At 43.2% G+C, this 20,300-nt stretch overlaps 2 protein-coding genes across 2 annotated transcripts; one reads left to right on the forward strand and one right to left on the reverse strand.

Annotated features, from left to right (window-relative positions):
• The first annotated feature begins 368 nt into the window (after positions 1–368).
• On the forward strand, positions 369–8,543 carry LOC311125638 (uncharacterized protein). Its single transcript, XM_084199671.1, has 5 exons — positions 369–549; positions 3,729–5,084; positions 5,433–5,495; positions 5,795–5,873; positions 5,983–8,543. The coding sequence occupies exons 1-5, from the start codon at positions 462–464 to the stop codon at positions 6,161–6,163; spliced, it is 1,767 nt and encodes a 588-aa protein (XP_084055797.1). The 5' UTR covers positions 369–461; the 3' UTR covers positions 6,164–8,543.
• Positions 8,544–12,037: 3,494 nt separating this feature from the next.
• Positions 12,038–19,745, reverse strand: LOC311125629 (excitatory amino acid transporter 2-like; the record flags this gene model as incomplete). The annotated part of the gene is made up of 9 exons (XM_084199663.1): positions 12,038–12,130; positions 13,288–13,498; positions 13,690–13,824; positions 14,358–14,552; positions 15,315–15,548; positions 15,797–15,923; positions 16,032–16,391; positions 17,451–17,603; positions 19,616–19,745. 9 exons carry the CDS (start codon positions 19,743–19,745, stop codon positions 12,038–12,040), a joined length of 1,638 nt encoding a protein of 545 aa, XP_084055789.1.
• Positions 19,746–20,300: the final 555 nt, after the last annotated feature.

The raw sequence follows: 20,300 nt of genomic DNA on the forward strand, positions 1-20,300 counted from the left end.
AGAGAGAGAGAGAGAAAGCCAGAGAGGGAGAGAGGGAGGGAGAGAGAGAGAAAGCCAGAGAGGGAGAGAGAGAGAGAGAGAGAGAAAGCCAGAGAGGGAGAGAGGGAGTGAGAGAGAGAGAGAGAAAGCCAGAGAGGGAGAGAGAGAGAGAGAGAGAGAGAGAGAAAGCCAGAGAGGGAGGGAGAGAGAGAGAAAGCCAGAGAGGGAGAGTTTATGAAAGAGAGGGTTCTGTGTTCTAGCCCCCCCCCCCCCCCCCCCCCCCCCCCCCCTCCGCCAACACACAGACTGTCACTAGCCGTTGATGATGCGTTGATGTGACCTCCCATCCCAGTATAAAAAAGTTGAGCTACATCCTTTAAACCACTTCAGTCATCCCACAGACACTCCTAGGAAAACAAGCCATCCCTCTTGGGAACAGAACCACACAGCACAGCAGTACACTGTCCCTCATCTCTCCCTCAATGCCTATCTCTGATCTGAAGATGTGGACTCTACTGCTTGGGGTCATTTTGGGACTTTTGGCACCTGTTCAGTCCGACCCAGTACCTGGTGAGTAACAATGTACTACTGTCTCTCTCTCTCTCTCTGTATTGCTCTCTTTCTATCATGGTAACTAATGCAATGAGATAGGGACACAAAGTGGTAATAGTCTGATGAGAGTTTGACATTGTATGTGAAAGAGTTGGAATGTTGATTTTGTGTTTCTGAGAGGGAGAAGTCCGGTTATTGTACTCCAGACCTAGCACCTGGCATTGCATTGTGTGGTCCTCTACTGTCAGCGTTTCCCAAACTTGGTCCTGCCCCCCCTGTGCACATGTGGGTTTTCACCCCAGCACTACACAGCTGATTCAAATAATCAAAGCTTGATGATGAGTTCGTTATTTGAATCAGCTGTGTAATGCTAGGGCAAAAAAACTAAACACGCACCCAGGGGTGCCAGGACCAAATTAGGGAAACCCTGCTCTATGGTTCAGTTGGTAGCGTATGGTGCTTGCAACGCCAGGGTTGTGGGTTCGATTCCCAGGGCCATCCATATGTACAAATATATGCATGCATGAAAAATTGTGTTCACACATTAAACAAGATCAGATATTATAGTTGGGGTTGCTTGTCACAGTCTGAGAACCATCCCCATTGTAACAACATACCCAGTAAGCTAAATGACGTTGAAAAGACACCTAGAATACTTATTTTCCGGACGTTGAAAAGACGTCTATGTTTCACAAGTTTGGACAGCACAGTACAGTAGAGCACAGTACATTACAGTCCAGTAGAGTTTAATTCAGCAGAGTGCAGTGCAGTACAGTACAGTTCAGTTTAATTCAGTACAGTATTTTTTTTTTTACCTTGTTGAATGAAATCTCTTTCTCTGAGTCATTGTATTAGTATAAAATAATATAATTTCCCAATTTTTTTGGAGCATACAATGTAGCTCAGTATTTGTATTTTTATTTATTTATTATTGGTCACCTTTATCAAGGATGTCAATAATTATGGACCTGATTATGTATTGTATAACTGGACTTCAGGAGACATTCATCTGAGTTATTAAAGCATCCCCAGCTGGCCATTGGTTGTGCATTAATCTGAGTTATTAAGGCATTCCCAGATGGCCATTGGTTGTGTATTAATCTGAGTTATTAAGGCATCCCCAGCTGGCCATTGGTTGTGTGTTCATCTGAGTTATTAAGGCATCCCCAGCTGGCCATTGGTTGTGTATTAATGTGAGTTATTAAGGCATCCCCAGCTGGCCATTGGTTGTGTATTAATCTGAGTTATTAAGGCATCCCCAGCTGGCCATTGGTTGTGTATTAATCTGAGTTATTAAGGCATCCCCAGCTGGCCATTGGTTGTGCAGCCAGGTAAAATGGGTCATTGTCTAAGACCTCCTGGAATTCAAGTCATCCTTTGTGCGTCCTGTTCCACGTCTGATGAGTCTGCACTTTTCTACTCCACCGGAGAGCCTCGTCGTGTTTCAAGCCTACCTGTACTCTGGCTCAGTGAATACCGGGGGAACATATTCATTACATGGTTAGCGCCTACGTCTCACCCCCCCCCCCACCCAACCCACATAGACAGACACAGCAGTCTTTGTAGCATTTGCTGAGCTGTTCCAGCAGGTGCATTAATGTGTATATCCTGAATACTGTGAAATCAAAGTGCTTTGGTGAGCTTCATATAAGCTTGGGTGAGAAGGGAGAAACCTCGTACAGGTAAAACTGTTCGCAAGTGTGTTAAAAATGGAGGCCTGAGATTGCTTGACGTACAGGATAATGTACTTGATGTACAGGATAATGTACTTGATGTACAGGATAATGTACTTGATGTCAAAGTTAAGAGCAGTAACTGCTCCTTTTGTTTGAAAACACTATTTAATGACACTCAACATTCAATCAAACACTTAAGATCCTTTGCAGGATTCAACAAGTACCTTGGGAAAGGGGTTAGAGATAAGTTTGGGATTGGGTCACAGTATCCCTGGTTAGCTCCCCAGTGAGCCCTCTTGCCACAGTACACACTTAGAATTAGTGGTGACTCGAGGAACCCTGGAAATCCTCAAGGAACCCCTGGAGATCCTCAAGGAACCTTTGAGTTTCTCAAGGAATCATTGCTAGTCAATGGTTCATATTTGCACCCTTGGTTAGTTGAGGGGTTCTTGGAGGAACCTTTAACGTTGCAATGTAGCAACAGGTTCCAGGAGGAACCCTGGAGTGGAGGCGTGGCTTAGTAGGGGCGTGGCTTTAAGCTATATCTTTTTTTGGGGCCACCCGTCAGAGTAAATGTCATTCCTCTTCATCTGTTCTGCTGTATTGTCATCACACATAGCTGTAATGAGGCATACAGAGGTATGAGTTCCTCAAGAGCCTATGCAAATCCCAAACTAGGAATAGTTACTACTTTATCACTATATGCAATCAGCAATGTTTATATTATTAATATTATATTAAAATATGAATACATATTGAATTAACGTTGACATTTCCAGTGTACAAACTTAACATGGTGAACAGGGATTACATTTACTCTAACGGCTGCCCATAAAGAGCTATCTGAAAGCCACACTTCCAATAAGCCACGCCTCCAGTCTTCTCATAGTCTGCCAACTCTACAATATATTATTAAAAAGGTTCAAAGTGCAACCGCTCCCATCACAGATGGTTCCAGAGGGGTTCCAATAACCTTTTTGAACTGGAAAGGTTCTGCCGGTGTGGCAACCCAAAAGGTTCTTCCTGGTTAGCTCCCTAGTACACCCTTTTGCAGGAATAAGACATAAGCACACATTATTCATGTGAATGCCTCTGTTGGGGCATAACATTTGGGCACCTATCCAAAGCCTATCCTAAACTCTTTTGAATTAGCACTGTTGGCTAATTATGGCAATAGAACAGGGAAAAGAAACGAGCCAAGACATTGTTTATTTTAAAGAGTTGGGTGTGTTGATGTTGCGGTTCAATCAAACCGAATGATTTGATGAAACTGCCTCAGTCACACACAAAGGCAGACGATTAGTCATCCCAGTTAATAATGATGTTTCCTGTATGGTTAGTCAGAACACGACAGGTTCACACAGGTATTCCAGGGAGGAGCCTGAAAAGCTACGATACTCCCAGGCCTTCTTTTGTCATGCAAAGACATCAAAGCTCAGTAATTTTCCTCTGCTGTAAAGGTCAGGACATGACGTCAGGAGGTAAACATTGATCTGTGGTCTTTCCTTCTCTTTGCCACAGCTTCTACAGAACTCCCCTCTCCGGCTGCTGGGGATTTTCCTGGCGAAGCTTTCAAGTTCTTCATGAAGCTTGTAGTGGGTTCCCCGGATGCCACCAATGGAACATCCAGCAGTGATGAAACACTGGACCCTGTGACATCTGACCCGGAAGACCAGTGGCCCACCTTTGACCCAGAGGAGGGCAGCACGGATGAGATAGAGGGCAGTACTACAGAGGGTAGCGCTGCTGAGGACAGTACTACAGAGGGCAGCGCTGCTGAGGACAGTACTACAGAGGGCAGCGCTGCTGAGGGCAGTACTACAGAGGGCAGCGCTGCTGAGGGCAGTACAAAACACTCCACTTCGGGACAAGAAGACGAAGGGGAGCTGTTTGACGACAATCTTAAACCTAACTTGAACGTCCGCCCCAGTCCAACTCCTCGCCCTAGTCGAAGCAGCACAGAGGAGGATAATGAAAAGTATGACTATGATTCAACAGAGGAAGATGAGGAGGGCCTGATCCTGGATACCGAAAGCCCCACCACAGAGTTTGTCCCCACCACAGAGTTTGTCCCCACTGCAGAGTTTGTCCCCACCACAGAGTTTGTCCCCATCACAGAGTTTGTCCCCACCACAGAGTTCGACCCCACCACCATGTTCGTCCCCACCACAGAGTTCGTCCCCACCACAGAGTTCGTCCCCACCACAGAGTTCGTCCCCACCACAGAGTTCATCCCCACCACAGAGTTCGTCCCCACCACAGAGTTCGTCCCCACCACAGAGTTTCCGATGGATTTGGAGGATGTTAACGCAATCCTTGACCCTAACCCCAGCCCCAGTCCTTATCCAACTCATGACGCTAGTACCACAACAGAGCTAGAGGAGCTGGAGGATGATATATTCAGCCCAGACTTCGTCCCCAGCCCTAGTCGTGTATCGGACCCCAGCCCCAGCCCCAGCCATAGTCCCATCTCAGAGTTAGAAGAAGAAGACCTGTTACCTCTTAGCCTTGATCCAAGCTTTATTACCACCTCCAGACCTAGCCAAAGCCTCGGGACCAGCCACACACCTAGTTCTAACCTAACCAGTATGACAGGCTTGGAGGAAGGCAGGGCTGCAAAGATGAATACAGAGCTGGCCTCCACCTCAACCACCCGTTCTGCCGTACCTACAACAGTCAGGATGAATGCAGAGATGGAAAGGTCGGGGTCAGGATTCCTGCCTCAGAGTAGCACCACAGTAGCAGCCCCTGCTGGTGAGGAGGACCAAATATACAATCCCCTAGTCGAAAAGCCATTAATTGAAATGAAGACAAGAATTCAAGACACCAATAGGCTTGCTCCATCACGGGAGGAACCGGCAGTGGATACCACAACAGGTACAGTACTGTTTATCCAGGAGAAGTGTACCAATATTATTGTGTTCATATTGGGTGGCATTCAGAATTGAGATCCTAGTACTTTACTGATACTTCTTGCGTAAATCATTAATCGATGTCAATGGAAGGCTTGCACAAATGTATTGGGTTGTGGAGTCTGAATACGCCCCATTGTATCTGTTAGCAGAGTGGGCTAGGGAATGTCCATTGCTATAATAGTCAGCACTATGGCAGGTCTCTTATCTGCTCTAATGAGAACATAACGTTTTCTTGTTCGCATTGAACAAATCTCTTTTGAGTGTATATTGTAGTTGCCACCTTGTAGTTAATCTATCTCTGTTTCCACAGTTCTTCATGAGGGAGCTGCTGTAAAACCAACCCCATCAGGACAACATGATTCATATACATCAGGTCAGTTACTGAATCATACATGCCCAGCTAACAAGATATTCTACTGTTACACCAGGAAACGTTCCGCTCCTTTTTCCAGTTTCAATTTGAAGACAATGTTTTGTGAACATATTAGGGGACCAGTAGACCATTTACATTTTAGTCATTTAGCAGACGCTCTTATCCAGAGCAATTTACAGTTAGTGAGTGCATACATTTTCATACTGGCCCCCCGTGGGAATCGAACCCACAACCCTGGCGTTGCAAGCGCCATGCTCTACCAACTGAGCTACACTCACTGTCTGCTTCTTCTCCTCCAGGTTGGTTGGTCATCGTTGCCTTCGTCGCGGGCGTGGCGGTCTTGGTCGTAATCTGTGTCGCCATAGGTACCAGAGACAGGTAAAATCCACCACTTTCAAACCCATCCTGCAAAATATGTTCATGAGATTGAATCATGTTGTCAGTTAGTTACAACCATGGAATTAAACCATGTCAAATCGCCTTGCAGGTGGAATGCACCAACCCAGGCATCTGAGAAGAATGTCGCCAGAGCGAGCTCAGGAGATGAGAAGGTGGAGCGGGAAATGGAGAGGTTTCTGTCTAAAGAGAGGCCAAGGGAAAACGGCCACGCTGGAGAGTACACTGTTATACCTCTGGAGGACCTCCCAGAGAAAGAGCCGCTGGACTGAGACGAGTCAAGGAGATGCAGAACGGGGACAAAATAAGACCATAGAAATAGAATGGGTCTCCCCATTCTAGTCAATGATGGTATAATGGGTGTCATGTGCGCACACAGTCATGTGCGCACACATTTTCACATATGGGTGGTCCCGGAGATCGAACCCACTACCCTGGCATTATAAGCGCCATGCTCTACCAATTGAGCTACAGAGGACCACAATGTGTAGGATCTTAATTTTACCAGTTTCTCACAGCAGGAAAATAATCCTGCAGCAACTGGAAATGTGAATTATTGGTGGATTATAATTAATGGACATTTTTGTAGGGGTTGATAAAGCATTTTTGTAGTTACGGCAAATCAAGTCTGACATTTTTAAGTGGAAATTACAAACTTTAGAAGCCTTTTTAAACCTCGAATACACTACAAGTTTGCATTTCCTGCCTTGCAGGAAAATTGCTGCAACAACCGGGTGATCAAATTAAGACCCTACATCTGTAGCTAGTGATACCGGATTCTATGACTATGAATGGAGACATTATAGATTGTAGATCTGTGGCGTGTGAGTTTGAGCTGTCCCTTTGACCTTTGGTAGCCCAGATAAATCAGGTTGATAAACACCTGTTCCGTCGGGCTATGGATAAACACGTTGCTATATCTCTATTGACATTATGTCTGTTATCAAACATTGTCATATCCATTGATAGAAACAAGAAAACAAAAAAAAAGGTAATACTGTATTTCAAATTCTCACTCACCGACCTTTGTTGTTGTTGTTGTTGTTGTTGTTGTTGTCATTGTTGTTTTTGTTGTTGTTGTTGTTGTTGTTGTTGTCATTGTTGTTTTTGTCATTGTTGTTGTTGTTGTTGTCATTGTTGTTTTTGTTTTGATATTGCACTATTTTTTATCAACAAACATTAATTGTGTACATGTTGTTGATCATCCTGTAAAACAAAATACAGACTTCATTCAGAATATAGATGAATGGCTTTCTAGATGTTTCCTAGTTCCACGTTTACTCAGGTACTCCCATAAATGGTACACAGCCAGAATAAGTCAAGTATATTAGAAAGTTAAGTCTTAATACCAACCTACCTAGGGGCCACTGGGTGTAAAATCCTGCTTACTTATGGCATTATGTATTATTCGGATGAATGCCAGTATGTGAGTTGTAGTAAGTATAATATACTTTTATTTTTATTTGTTTTAAGCACTCAGAGTGTTCTTTTAGTATTAGAGAGTGTTATCATTCCCAATGCATAGGTACAACTACAGTATAATGGATCCATTTATAAACCAATATAGCACTTCATTAGTCACCTACACTAAATGCTTTCTCTATTCATATAAAGTGCACTTCAGATCATTTTAACCTATGAACTAACTACAGCTATTGTTGTTTAAATCCAACAACTATTATCATGCATTACTACTCTGGGACCATAAGTCATGAAAGAAACAATCTGCTATTTGTTTAATTTTTTTCATTTATTGGTTTCCATAATGATATGTACACGAGCAGTAGAGTGGCGCAGTGGTCTAAGGCACTGCATCGCAGTGCTAGCTGTGCCACTAGAGATCCTGGTTCGAATCCAGGCTCTGTTGTAGCCGGCTGTGACCGGGAGACCCATGGGGCGGCGCACAATTGGCCCAGCGTCATCCAGGGTAGGGGAGGGAATGGCCGGCAGGGATGTAGCTCAGTAGTTAGAGCATGGCGTTTGCAACGCCAGGGTTGTGGGTTTGATTCCCATGAGGGGCCAGTATGAAAAAAAATAAAATAAAAATAGTGTATGCACTCACTAACTGTAAGTCGCTCTGGATAAGAGCGTCTGCTAAATGACTAAAATGTAAAATGAAAGAAACAATCTGCTATTTGTTTTATTTTTTTCATTTATTGGTTTCCATAATTATATGTACACGAGCAGTAGTAAAACACTTTACACACTTTTAGTCCATTTGTCTGACAGAGAAAATTATATTTTTACATTTTTGTAAAATTAAATTCACACTTTCTTTAGTTCACTCTCACTCCCACACACACTCACACAGTCAACATCAGACAGATTCCAGAACCACACACTCACACAGTCAACATCAGACAGATTCCAGAACCGCACACTCACACAGTCAACATCAGACAGATTCCAGAACCACACACTCACACAGTCAACATCAGACAGATTCCAGAACCACACACTCACACAGTCAACATCAGACAGATTCCAGAACCACACACTCACACAGTCAACATCAGACAGATTACACAACAATGAGGGAAAACGTTCAACACGTTCTTGGACTCATACGTGCACTGAATCAAAATCAAGGATAGAAAATAGACAGAAGTAGAATGGTCTAAATGTATATTCATAGAAAAATAAAAAGAGGGAAAAGCCAAACTGAGAAAGGATGCATTTATGAAGCACTGATGTTTAACAATATTAAGCTACAGTATGTCTGGACAAGACTCAAGAGTATTTTGCATAGGTGGGGTGGACTTAGCTGCTATGAAAACGTTGCCTGATAACCTGATATTCAGCTAACATACACACATACAGTAGCTGCCAGCACTAATGCCCTTTTGACCCCTGCCCTGTCATCTTGGTTCCTCTATGAGAAAACTACACCTTTCATTTGACTTTTCCCTCTTGTCAACCTAATAACAAAAGTGACAATGATACTGTAAAACAAACCAGAAAATAACACCACCCAGTCCATATTAGTGAAAAATACATTATTATACTTATTTTTCTCTCTTTCCAGTCACATTTTCTCCATCATTCTGTGTATGCATTAAGACTATTAACAACATCTATCTCCCTGAAAAAGACAAAACTATTAGATATGCATATTGGAAAGTTAACATCTCTGTGAGACTAGTTGACTACTACCCAAAGTAAAAGGACAAACAACATAGTTCTACATTTTCATATGGTTTTCCTATCATTATAGAAACCCTGAGCAAAAACTCTGGGAGATCATATTTGTTTAGGATTCTATACAACTTTTCACCTAAATATATACCTGGACCTAGTATGTGTTATATACACAAAGTGCAAGGAGGCACTTTAAACATGGAGATTTAAGATGGCGTTGCTCTTAATCAGGTTCCGTTCAGAGTGGTTTTGAGACACTGTACTGGTGTAAAGCTCAGTGCCCTAATTGCGATACTACCCAGCATCCATTGCAAGGTTATGGACTTGTTGTTATATAACCTTACTGGTCCAGAGGTTTGTACAGTGCTGTGAACACACGCCTAGCCCCAAATAGTCCTATCTGTAATTACAAGCTACTTTTGCTGTCTTTATATTTAGCATGTTGATACGGCATACATTTTAGGAAGTGTCTGAAATAAAACTTTACAAAAAGGTAGGACCGGCCTTCCTTTTTCGAGAGTGTCACAAAGTAGCATGCTGGAAATGGAGCTGGACTTTTCAAATCCAAATCGAAGGGCAATTTTTCTGGTGATATGGATTATTTGACTGTAATTAACATTGTCGTAATCATCACGCTGACTGACTGAACAGATTGTAGTTGACAAGGCAAGGTTGTCGTTTAGCATAGAAATACAAACACACAATGCACTGACCGGCTTCTCTTCTCTCTCTCTACCTGCCATCTCTAACTCTCTCTCTCTACCTGCCATCTCTAACTCTCTCTCTCTACCTGCCATCTCTACTCTCTCTCTCTACCTGCCATCTCTACTCTCTCTCTACCTGCCATCTCTACTCTCTCTCTCTACCTGCCATCTCTACTCTCTCTCTCTACCTGCCATCTCTTCTCTCTCTCTACCTGCCATCTCTACTCTCTCTCTCTACCTGCCATCTCTAACTCTCTCTCTCTACCTGCCATCTCTAACTCTCTCTCTCTACCTGCCATCTCTAACTCTCTCTCTCTACCTGCCATCTCTAACTCTCTCTCTACCTGCCATCTCTACTCTCTCTCTCTACCTGCCATCTCTAACTCTCTCTCTCTACCTGCCATCTCTAACTCTCTCTCTACCTGCCATCTCTAACTCTCTCTCTCTACCTGCCATCTCTAACTCTCTCTCTACCTGCCATCTCTACTCTCTCTCTCTACCTGCCATCTCTAACTCTCTCTCTCTACCTGCCATCTCTAACTCTCTCTCTCTCTACCTGCCACCTCTAACTCTCTCTCTACCTGCCATCTAACTCTCTCTCTCTACCTGCCATCTCTACTCTCTCTCTCTACCTGCCATCTCTACTCTCTCTCTACCTGCCATCTCTAACTCTCTCTCTCTACCTGCCATCTCTAACTCTCTCTCTACCTGCCATCTCTAACTCTCTCTCTCTACCTGCCATCTCTAACTCTCTCTTTTGTTCTCGCTTTCTCACTCTTTCTTTGACACACACGTTCACACACACACTCAAATGCACACATACAGTATATACAGACACACACACACAAAAACATATATAATATATTAATTGTTGGTGTGTTTGTACTCTAACAGCCAGGGGAGGGAACGCATTAAATACTCTACCTGCCTCTGCACATGTCTTCCTAATGCTGTCCATATGCACCTTGCGTCGTTGGCTGTCTATAAATACGCAGCAGCCACATTTGGAGGCATTTAGTGATGTTAAGTCCAGAGGTAAGCTCCAGTGCTTAGAGGCTGATCATGTGTGCCGATGCCAGAGTTTAATCCTCAAAGTCAAAACAGTCAAAGGTATTGCAGCTTCTTCAACAACCGGCACTTCCTTTTATTCTGGCCCTGGGGACGCCACATAGTCAACATTCTACTTCCCTTTGCTGCGGGGTTGTTGTTACGGTAACGTTTTCAGAACCTGTTCACTGCTATGGGTTGACTGCAACAAGAGGCAGTAGTAAAGTCAAGGGCTTTTTTAGATAGTTCAGTGTTTGCCTTGGCGTTTTGCACTTGTTTTATCTTTAAGAAAATGTGCATTACCAAGGCTCTTTAAGTAATTTTATTATTAGTGCTATTAGAAGGCAGCAGGTTTTAGAAAGCGTCAAAGCCACTCTGGAAACCGTAGAAAATTGAATCGACCACCACTGAATATCCAGCAATCCCTGGAACATCAAGCGTTTCTGGAACATAGCTATGAGGTTGTGACCCTGCACAACTCATGACAGGAATAATAATGACTGGCAGAATAGTTCTCTAAGGAGGGGCTTCCCATCATAACACTCCTAAACTGGTCCTTCTATACAACTGACAAGGCCACATCCCATGAGCACACATTCTCTGATCTGCCTCTGGCGCTAACAAAACCCCTACATTTGTTATACATAAAACACAGAGAGAAGGATTGCTTTTTCCCCAAAAGGTTGTGCAGCAACAAAAGTGCTGCATTGCGTATATCAGAGAACATGCAGTGTCGAGTAAGGTTCAGAATACAGCCACCTGAATGGGTCCATCACACTAAACAGGTTCAGAATACAGCCACCTGAATGGGTCCATCACACTAAACAGGTTCAGAATACAGCCACCTGAATGGGTCCATCACACTAAACAGGTTCAGAATACAGCCACCTGAATGGGTCCATCACACTAAACAGTGCCTTACAAAGCACCAGCACAGGTTAACATTTACATTTTACATTTACGTCATTTAGCAGACGCTCTTATCCAGAGCTATTTAAGCAATGTCATTTGGAAGTCCTAATCTAATTGAGACAATTGTTTACGATAGGTACAAGTGGATAGGTCATTTTTAACTTGTGGTGCCTACGTTGTTTGTGGGAGGGGCAGCTTCATCCCATAGTCAATGAACTGACCACATTCAGACCACAGGAAGTGCACCAAAGCTAGTGGTTACAGGGCTAGGTGTGGTTACTTTCTTTATTTTGGTCAGGAAGGGAAGCTTGTGGAAGTCAGGATGAGGCGGAGCAAGGTGCTGCTTTACTCTCGTTTCCATGGTTCCTCCTCAACAAGAGAGAAATCTGCAGTGTTGGTGTGGCCGTTGGGATGGCCGTTTCCATTGCCCATGGATACCTGCAAGCAATTACCAGGGACATCTAACCGTAAGACCAAGGCACAGTCATGTTCAAGCTGTCAAAGTTTTTTGGAGCAGAGAAACCAAGGTGGTAATACTTGCAGGCCATCCTTTTGGTTGAATTTTGGCTGGTTGGTTGAATTTTGGTTGAATTGGTTGAATTTACTGGGAATCCCGCAAATTTGGTCCAAATAGAAAAGAAAAAGAAAGAAATGAATACTCTCTGAATACTGAAGCGACAGTAGATACAGAAGACAGTGTTTTTCTCACTGACAGGAGAACGTCAAACATTGATGAGTCAGTTTTGTTTTCTATCTCGGCCATGTATTTTATGGATTCTCTGCCCAACAGAATTACCGGTACGATAATGTTGAATAAATCGATTGTAAGAAAACAACTAAATAACAGTATAAAACAGAGATTAGTAATTGCCCCATTTATTTTATTTATTTTATTTCACCTTTATTTAACCAGGTAAGCCAGTTGAGAACAGGTTCTCATTTACAACTGCGACCTGGCCAAGATAAAGATGCAATAGAAGCAATGCAATAGAACAATGATCCATGACAAATGGATAAGTAAAATGCTCTGATAATAAGAGCATTGAGTTTTTGGTATAAAAGATAACTATCTACAGTAGAAATAAGGATTTTTGACAGGTCCATAATATGTCTGTCATTGTTTGGATGAACATGATGAAATAGCAGTCTTCATGTGTACCACTAGCCATACAATGTTGAATTAAAAATGTGCTCTAAAACTGAATCGAATCATGTAAGCAGGGCTGCCACAAATACATGTCCAATGAAGAAAAAAAATCCCACTCATGTCACAGATTAATACAAGACATACAAAGAAAAGTAAAGTGCGAAAAATATTTTCAAAATACAAATTGTGTCAAAAACATAACATCAGAATTTCGATCAAAAGTACACAGGTATCACAAAAAACTGCTTTTCCAAATAATTAGCGGATGAGTAAATAAATTTAAGAGCATATTTATTTAACTTCTCCACCTTGTAATATCGTTTTCTCCAAAATAACTGTATAAGGTGACATCAATGTATGTCGACATACCAAATGACAAGAAAAGAAAAAGCAGCAGTTAAGGGGAAGTCTACATACACGTCTCTATATCCTTAAAGATGAAAAGTACCTTGCAATCATCTATCATGACTGTGTTGTGGGCTGCAGCGTAAACACACTGGTTGGTGTTGTTCTCGAAGAAGGATTGGGATTTTGTCAACTCAAATTCATCAACTTTTTGCGCGGCGTCAAACGCGTCGAGCTCATCTTTGGATAGGTGGTATACGATACCCGCCCCGTAGGAGTCCCCAACCACGTTGACGGAGGTTCGGAACCGATCCCTGTATTATTTTTTTTTAGGGTGGGGGAGGGAGACACAGAGACAGACAAGTGCAGAAGGTAATCTCTCGGGGGAACAAAGCTGAGGACTATATTTGGAGGAAGACCAGAGTTTTGTCCTGAGGTAACAAGAAGATATTGTGTGTGTGTGTGTGGAAATGTATTCTCTGTACATGTGAATGCAGGTACTCACAGCAGCCAGTCGACGGCAACCAACAGACTGATATCTTGGGTAGGTAACCCAACGGCTGTTAGGATCAGTAGCATGGTCACCAATCCAGCGCTGGGGATACTGGCTGCTCCCACACTGGCCAAGGTAGCTGTCAGGCTACCGTAAAGATGGGAGATCTCAGTCAATTACACACTGGCCAAGGTAGCTGTCAGGCTACCGTAAAGATGGGAGATCTCAGTCAATTACACACTGGCCAAGGTAGCTGTCAGGCTACCGTAAAGATGGGAGATCTCAGTCAATTACACACTGGCCAAGGTAGCTGTCAGGCTACGGTTAGGATGAGAGATCTCAGTCAATTACACATACACTCATTTCAACCTTATATTGTAGCTACATGAATAAATGTCCTTTGTCAAGGTCAATCTGTCATGTATAAGGCCCTGTGTTTTGGACAATCATGTCACATGACCTGAATTTGAACCTTTATGTCAAGTGTTTTCAACAAACAGTCCCTTTTCTTTTTATGTCAGATGGTCCAGCACCATCCTCAGACAAATGCTTTTATTTTTGATGTCATTCTCATTTCTGGAAAAGGCTTTTAAAAAAAAGGTTAAATCCTAGGTCATGTGACATGATAGTCCAAAACACAGGGGCCTAGTCATGTAGGACCAGAATCCGAAGTGTCCTACCTGACAGTGACGATCTGGCCATAGTCGAGGTCGATGTTGTTCATCTGGGCGATGAAGATGGCTGCCACAGCCTCGTAAAGCGCAGTGCCATCCATGTTGATGGTGGCGCCCACGGGGAGCACGAATCGCGTCACTCGCTTGTCGATGCCCAAGTTCTCCTCCAGACAGCGGAATGTGACTGGCAGGGTGCCAGCACTGAGAGACGGGTACAAAACTTGTACTTAGTACATATCACAAGCCTTGGAATTGTATTAAACACTGAATTTGCATAATATGTATATTATAAGTTGAGCATCATGTTCTCCCAAAGGGTGACTTTTAAAGGATCTTACTTTAAGCAGTAATATTAGTCGACAAGAGTCTATTTACATGGTGGTAGCTAAGCACCACAAAGCTGGTCTCATGCATGAAGGTATCAGACGACACGTGCAATGTGGACACCCCTCTAGGGCATGAACCACATCTCTGTTGCTGTTATCATCTCAGTGTGAGCTTCGGCTGTGGCTCAAAACCTACTCTGTCATACAATCTATCAAATAGGTTGGGTAATGCAGAGTCCTTAATATGAATTAACATTGTATCCTAAACTAGGCAAAGGTTTTTCATCTTTGAAGCAACTTTGCACTGTATGCACATTGAAGACATTACTCTTGTTTTTAGTTTATCTGTAGATTGGAGACGAAACAAGTAACGCCATGTTGTTTTGTCTGTCTTATCATAAACAAGCAGATTGACAACCAGAGCTCCAATACAATTCAGTGTCACTGAAGCCAGTGGAAATGCAAGCAGACATGAAAAAGCAGGACCATGATCTCATGCATTACATGTCCAAAGAATGGGTTCTAGAATGGGTTCTAAATGGGTTCTAGAATAGGTTCTAGAATGGGTTCTAGAACTGGTTCTAGAGAAGGCGATAATAAGTATCACAGAGGAAGAGAATAGGTTTTGGTCTTGTACCTAGATGCTGTCCCAATAGCGGTGACCCAGGCCTGGAAGATGCCCATGAAGAAGACGTAGGGGTTTTTCTTGACGATGACTAAGTATATTAGTGGTAGAAATATGGCACCGTGGATGACAAGGCCCACGATCACGGTCACCATGTACATTCCCAGTTGCCTGGCAACCATTTCCAGATCATCGATTGAGATGATTTTCCCACAGATGAGACAGGCAATACCGAAAGGGGAATACCTGGGAGAGTCCTTGGTGAGATTAGTTTTGCAGTTTGGTAACACAAATAAAAGGTAAGTAGTATATTTTCTGTATCTAATTGAGAACATTGGGGCAAACATGTACATCGGGGGCTAATTTCCTGTAATAAATAACACTTTTCTCCTTTGGCCACAGTGACTAGAGTGGACTTCCTAGAAAACCTGCTATTTTAGGAGGGGAAAACTATATTCAAGAGGTAATATAACTCTAGAGAGGATGACACTTACCACATAATCATGCCAACAATCCTCATGACGATCTCATTGAGAACGTTAAAAAACTCCAGCATGAGCCTGGCTTTTTCTCCCATCTTCCCCATGATTATCCCGAAAGCCACAAAGAACCCAATCAAACCTACAGTTTCAAAGGAGGCAAAAAGGTGGAAAGTCAGTTATTTGGACTGCTAAGAAAATAATTAATTCCAGTTTAGAGTTGAGCATGTTTTCCAGTAAGTGTACCAACCTAGCACGTTCATCCCACTCTTGTACTGGAGACCCTTTTTGATGGTAAACTGTGGTGGACCCCTGGTCCTGTTGGTAGGCACGGGGACTTTTGTGGTGACCGTCTGGATCTGCTGGAAGCAGGCCTGAACCAGGTTTTCTGGGAAAAGGTTTCGAATGAGATCGAAGAAGGCATCCAGACTGGAGACGTCGTCGTTCTTCTTGCCCGGTCCGAGGTTGGACTTCAGCTTGGGGTTCCCTGGGTGGATGACCAGCACCAGAATGACGCCCAGAGCGGCAGCGATTACCGTAGTGGACATATAGTAAACCATGGCTCTGGTGCCCAGGCGACCACTGGACTTGGCATCCAACCCTGCCAGTCCTGGAGTGGGAGAGAGGTGAGAGAGGCCCGCAGTTCAACAACCGGTCACGCAAACTGCAGAAGATATGACTTCCAAATACTCTAGTGATGAATGCGGTGGAGGCTGCTGAGGGGAGGACGGCTCATAATAAAGGCACGGAACGGAGCAAATGGAATGGAACCAAACACCTGGAAACCATGTGTTTGACGTGTTTGATACCATTCCACTGATTCAGCTCCAGTCATTACCACGAGCCCGTCCTCCCCAATTAAGGTGCCACCAACCTCCTGTGGATAAATGCTATAATAACACTCTAACGTACAAGGCTACTAGTGCTAATGCAGACACGCTAGCACACGCAATCTACACACACGTACAGTACATTGTCATATTGTTGTACGGGTGGTATTAAACATTTTGTATTGTAGATATGTAGATCTATAATAAACCCCAGGAAGAGTAGCTGCTGCCTTGGCAGGAACTAATGGGGATCCATAATAAACCCCAGGAAAAGTAGCTGCTGCCTTGGAAGGAACTAATGGGGATCCATAATAAACCCCAGGAAGAGTAGCTGCTGCCTTGGCAGGAACTAATGGGGATCCATAATAAACCCCAGGAAGAGTAGCTGCTGCCTTGGCAGGAACTAATGGGGATCCATAATAAACCCCAGGAAGAGTAGCTGCTGCCTTGGCAGGAACTAATGGGGATCCATAATAAACCCCAGGAAGAGTAGCTGCTGCCTTGGCAGGAACTAATGGGGATCCATAATAAACCCCAGGAAGAGTAGCTGTTGCCTTGGCAGGAACTAATGGGGATCCTTAATAAACCCCAGGAAGAGTAGCTGCTGCCTTGGCAGGAACTAATGGGGATCCATAATAAACCCCAGGATGAGTAGCTGCTGCCTTGGAAGGATCTAATGGGGATCCATAATAAACCCCAGGAAGAGTAGCTGCTGCCTTGGCAGGAACTAATGGGGATCCATAATAAACCCCAGGAAGAGTAGCTGCTGCCTTGGAAGGAACTAATGGGGATCCATAATAAATACACATACAAATAATGTCAGGGTTATGGTCTCCCACCTGTGATGAGACTGGAGATGATCAGGGGCAGGATGAGCATCTTCAGCATCCTCATCAGGATGTCTCCTGGGAACGAGATTACCATGATCACATCAGGGGGGAGCGGCGACATGGGACGCAGTAGTATTCCAGAAACAGAGCCAACGATCACCCCTAAAACACACAGAGAGAGAGAGAGAGAGAGAGAACCCACGGTTATATCAACTGGACCTCACATTGGTTTTCTGTTGCATTATTCAGATCTCCCGTTAGGTGTGTCATCCCATCTATTTAAAATGTTACTGTTATTTTGCTCACTGCTTGTTTTTTTTATTATAAAAAAAAAATGGAGCACTAAAGCTGTGTTCTTCAACTTAAAGATGTGTGTTTTCCGATTAAAGTGGTCATTTAAGACCTCGATGCTTAGTGCTTATAATAGTCTTATAAATAACCTACTGTTACACACACCGGGTTATTTTGTATTCATACACATCAGCTAGTGTTTATTCCCTGAACACAACAAGCTCTACCTTGGCTCTCGCTGCACTTTCACCCACATGTTTTAGGCAACCTTATGCACTGTGAGGGCTGGGAGGTGAACAAGTACAGAAAAGCTCAATTATATCTAAAAACTCAATTATATCAAACCCCCACACCTTTCAATGTTAAAGATGTTGTTGTACATGTTGTACGAATTGGAATTCGTAGCATAACATAAGAGTTGCAAAAAATGAAAGAAAATATATATATTTTTTTGCTATTCGTAGGATATATCATACGGAATGGATGACGTTGTACACAATTGTGCGACAGGCTAACTTACCAAGACAGTAACAACCTCAGTCACATCTAAATGACACGCTAACTTACCAAGACAGTAACAACCACAGTCACATCTAAACGACAGGCTAACTTACCAAGACAGAAACAACCACAGTCACATCTAAACGACAGGCTAACTTACCAAGACAGTAACAACCACAGTCACATCTAAACGACAGGCTAACTTACCAAGACAGAAACAACCACAGTCACATCTAAACAACAGGCTAACTTACCAAGACAGTAACAACCACAGTCACATCTAAACGACAGGCTAACTTACCAAGACAGTAACAACCACAGTCACATCTAAACGACAGGCTAACTTACCAAGACAGAAACAACCACAGTCACATCTAAACGACAGGCTAACTTACCAAGACAGAAACAACCACAGTCACATCTAAACGACAGGCTAACTTACCAAGACAGTAACAACCACAGTCACATCTAAACGACAGGCTAACTTACCAAGACAGAAACAACCACAGTCACATCTAAACGACAGGCTAACTTACCAAGACAGTAACAACCACAGTCACATCTAAACGACAGGCTAAATTACCAAGACAGTAACAACCACAGTCACATCTAAACGACAGGCTAACTTACCAAGACAGTAACAACCACAGTCACATCTAAACGACAGGCTAACTTACCAAGACAGTAACAACCACAGTCACATCTAAATGACAGGCTAACTTACCAAGACAGAAACAACCACAGTCACATCTAAACAACAGGCTAACTTACCAAGACAGTAACAACCACAGTCACATCTAAACGACAGGCTAACTTACCAAGACAGTAACAACCACAGTCACATCTAAACGACAGGCTAACTTACCAAGACAGTAACAACCACAGTCACATCTAAATGACACGCTAACTTACCAAGACAGAAACAACCACAGTCACATCTAAACGACAGGCTAACTTACCAAGACAGTAACAACCACAGTCACATCTAAACGACAGGCTAACTTACCAAGACAGAAACAACCACAGTCACATCTAAACGACAGGCTAACTTACCAAGACAGTAACAACCACAGTCACATCTAAACGACAGGCTAACTTACCAAGACAGTAACAACCACAGTCACATCTAAACGACAGGCTAACTTACCAAGACAGTAACAACCACAGTCACATCTAAACGACAGGCTAACTTACCAAGACAGAAACAACCACAGTCACATCTAAACGACAGGCTAACTTACCAAGACAGTAACAACCACAGTCACATCTAAACGACAGGCTAACTTACCAAGACAGTAACAACCACAGTCACATCTAAACGACAGGCTAACTTACCAAGACAGTAACAACCACAGTCACATCTAAACGACAGACTAACTTACCAAGGATGGTGAGGAAAAGAACCAAGTTATTCATGATTTTGCTGCATATTCCCCAACACATAGGCTGAGGAGGCTCCACGATGGGCTCCAAATGGCTTTCATGCATTCTGACCTCCACTTGCTTCTGCATTGTGTTGGCACTAGAGAGAGAGAAGAGAGAGAGAGAGAGAGAGAGAGAGAGAGAAAGAGATGGAGAGGTGGTTTATTAATTTACTCCTCCTTGACCCATAATGCCTAGCTGTGTCGACAGGTATTACCATATTTGTTCTGGTGAAAAGGTCACTGATGCAGCACACAATAAGGGTTTGATGTGGTTTCTTGTCCATTTGTAATAATGGCTCGGATACTGATTGGCAAACAGAATGATAATATAATCATACTATCACAATGATGTTGAAGAGAGAGGAGACTGAACGAGTGGGTAAAGAGAGAGGAGACTGAACGAGTGGGTAAAGAGAGAGGAGACTGAACGAGTGGGTAAAGAGAGAGGAGACTGAACGAGTGGGTAAAGAGAGAGACATGGGAGACAGAGAGAAAGAGAAAGTAAGAGACAGGGAGGGTGTCAGGTGGCAAGAAAATTGTGCATTTTAAATTATTTATACTTTTACTTGTACTTTTGATACTTAAGTATATTTTATCAATTACATTTACTTTTGATACTTAAGTATATTTAGAACCAAATACT

Source organism: Coregonus lavaretus (assembly GCF_964263955.1).
Source record: "Coregonus lavaretus genome assembly, contig: HAP1_SCAFFOLD_227, whole genome shotgun sequence".
In the NCBI taxonomy this organism is placed as follows: domain Eukaryota; kingdom Metazoa; phylum Chordata; class Actinopteri; order Salmoniformes; family Salmonidae; genus Coregonus; species Coregonus lavaretus.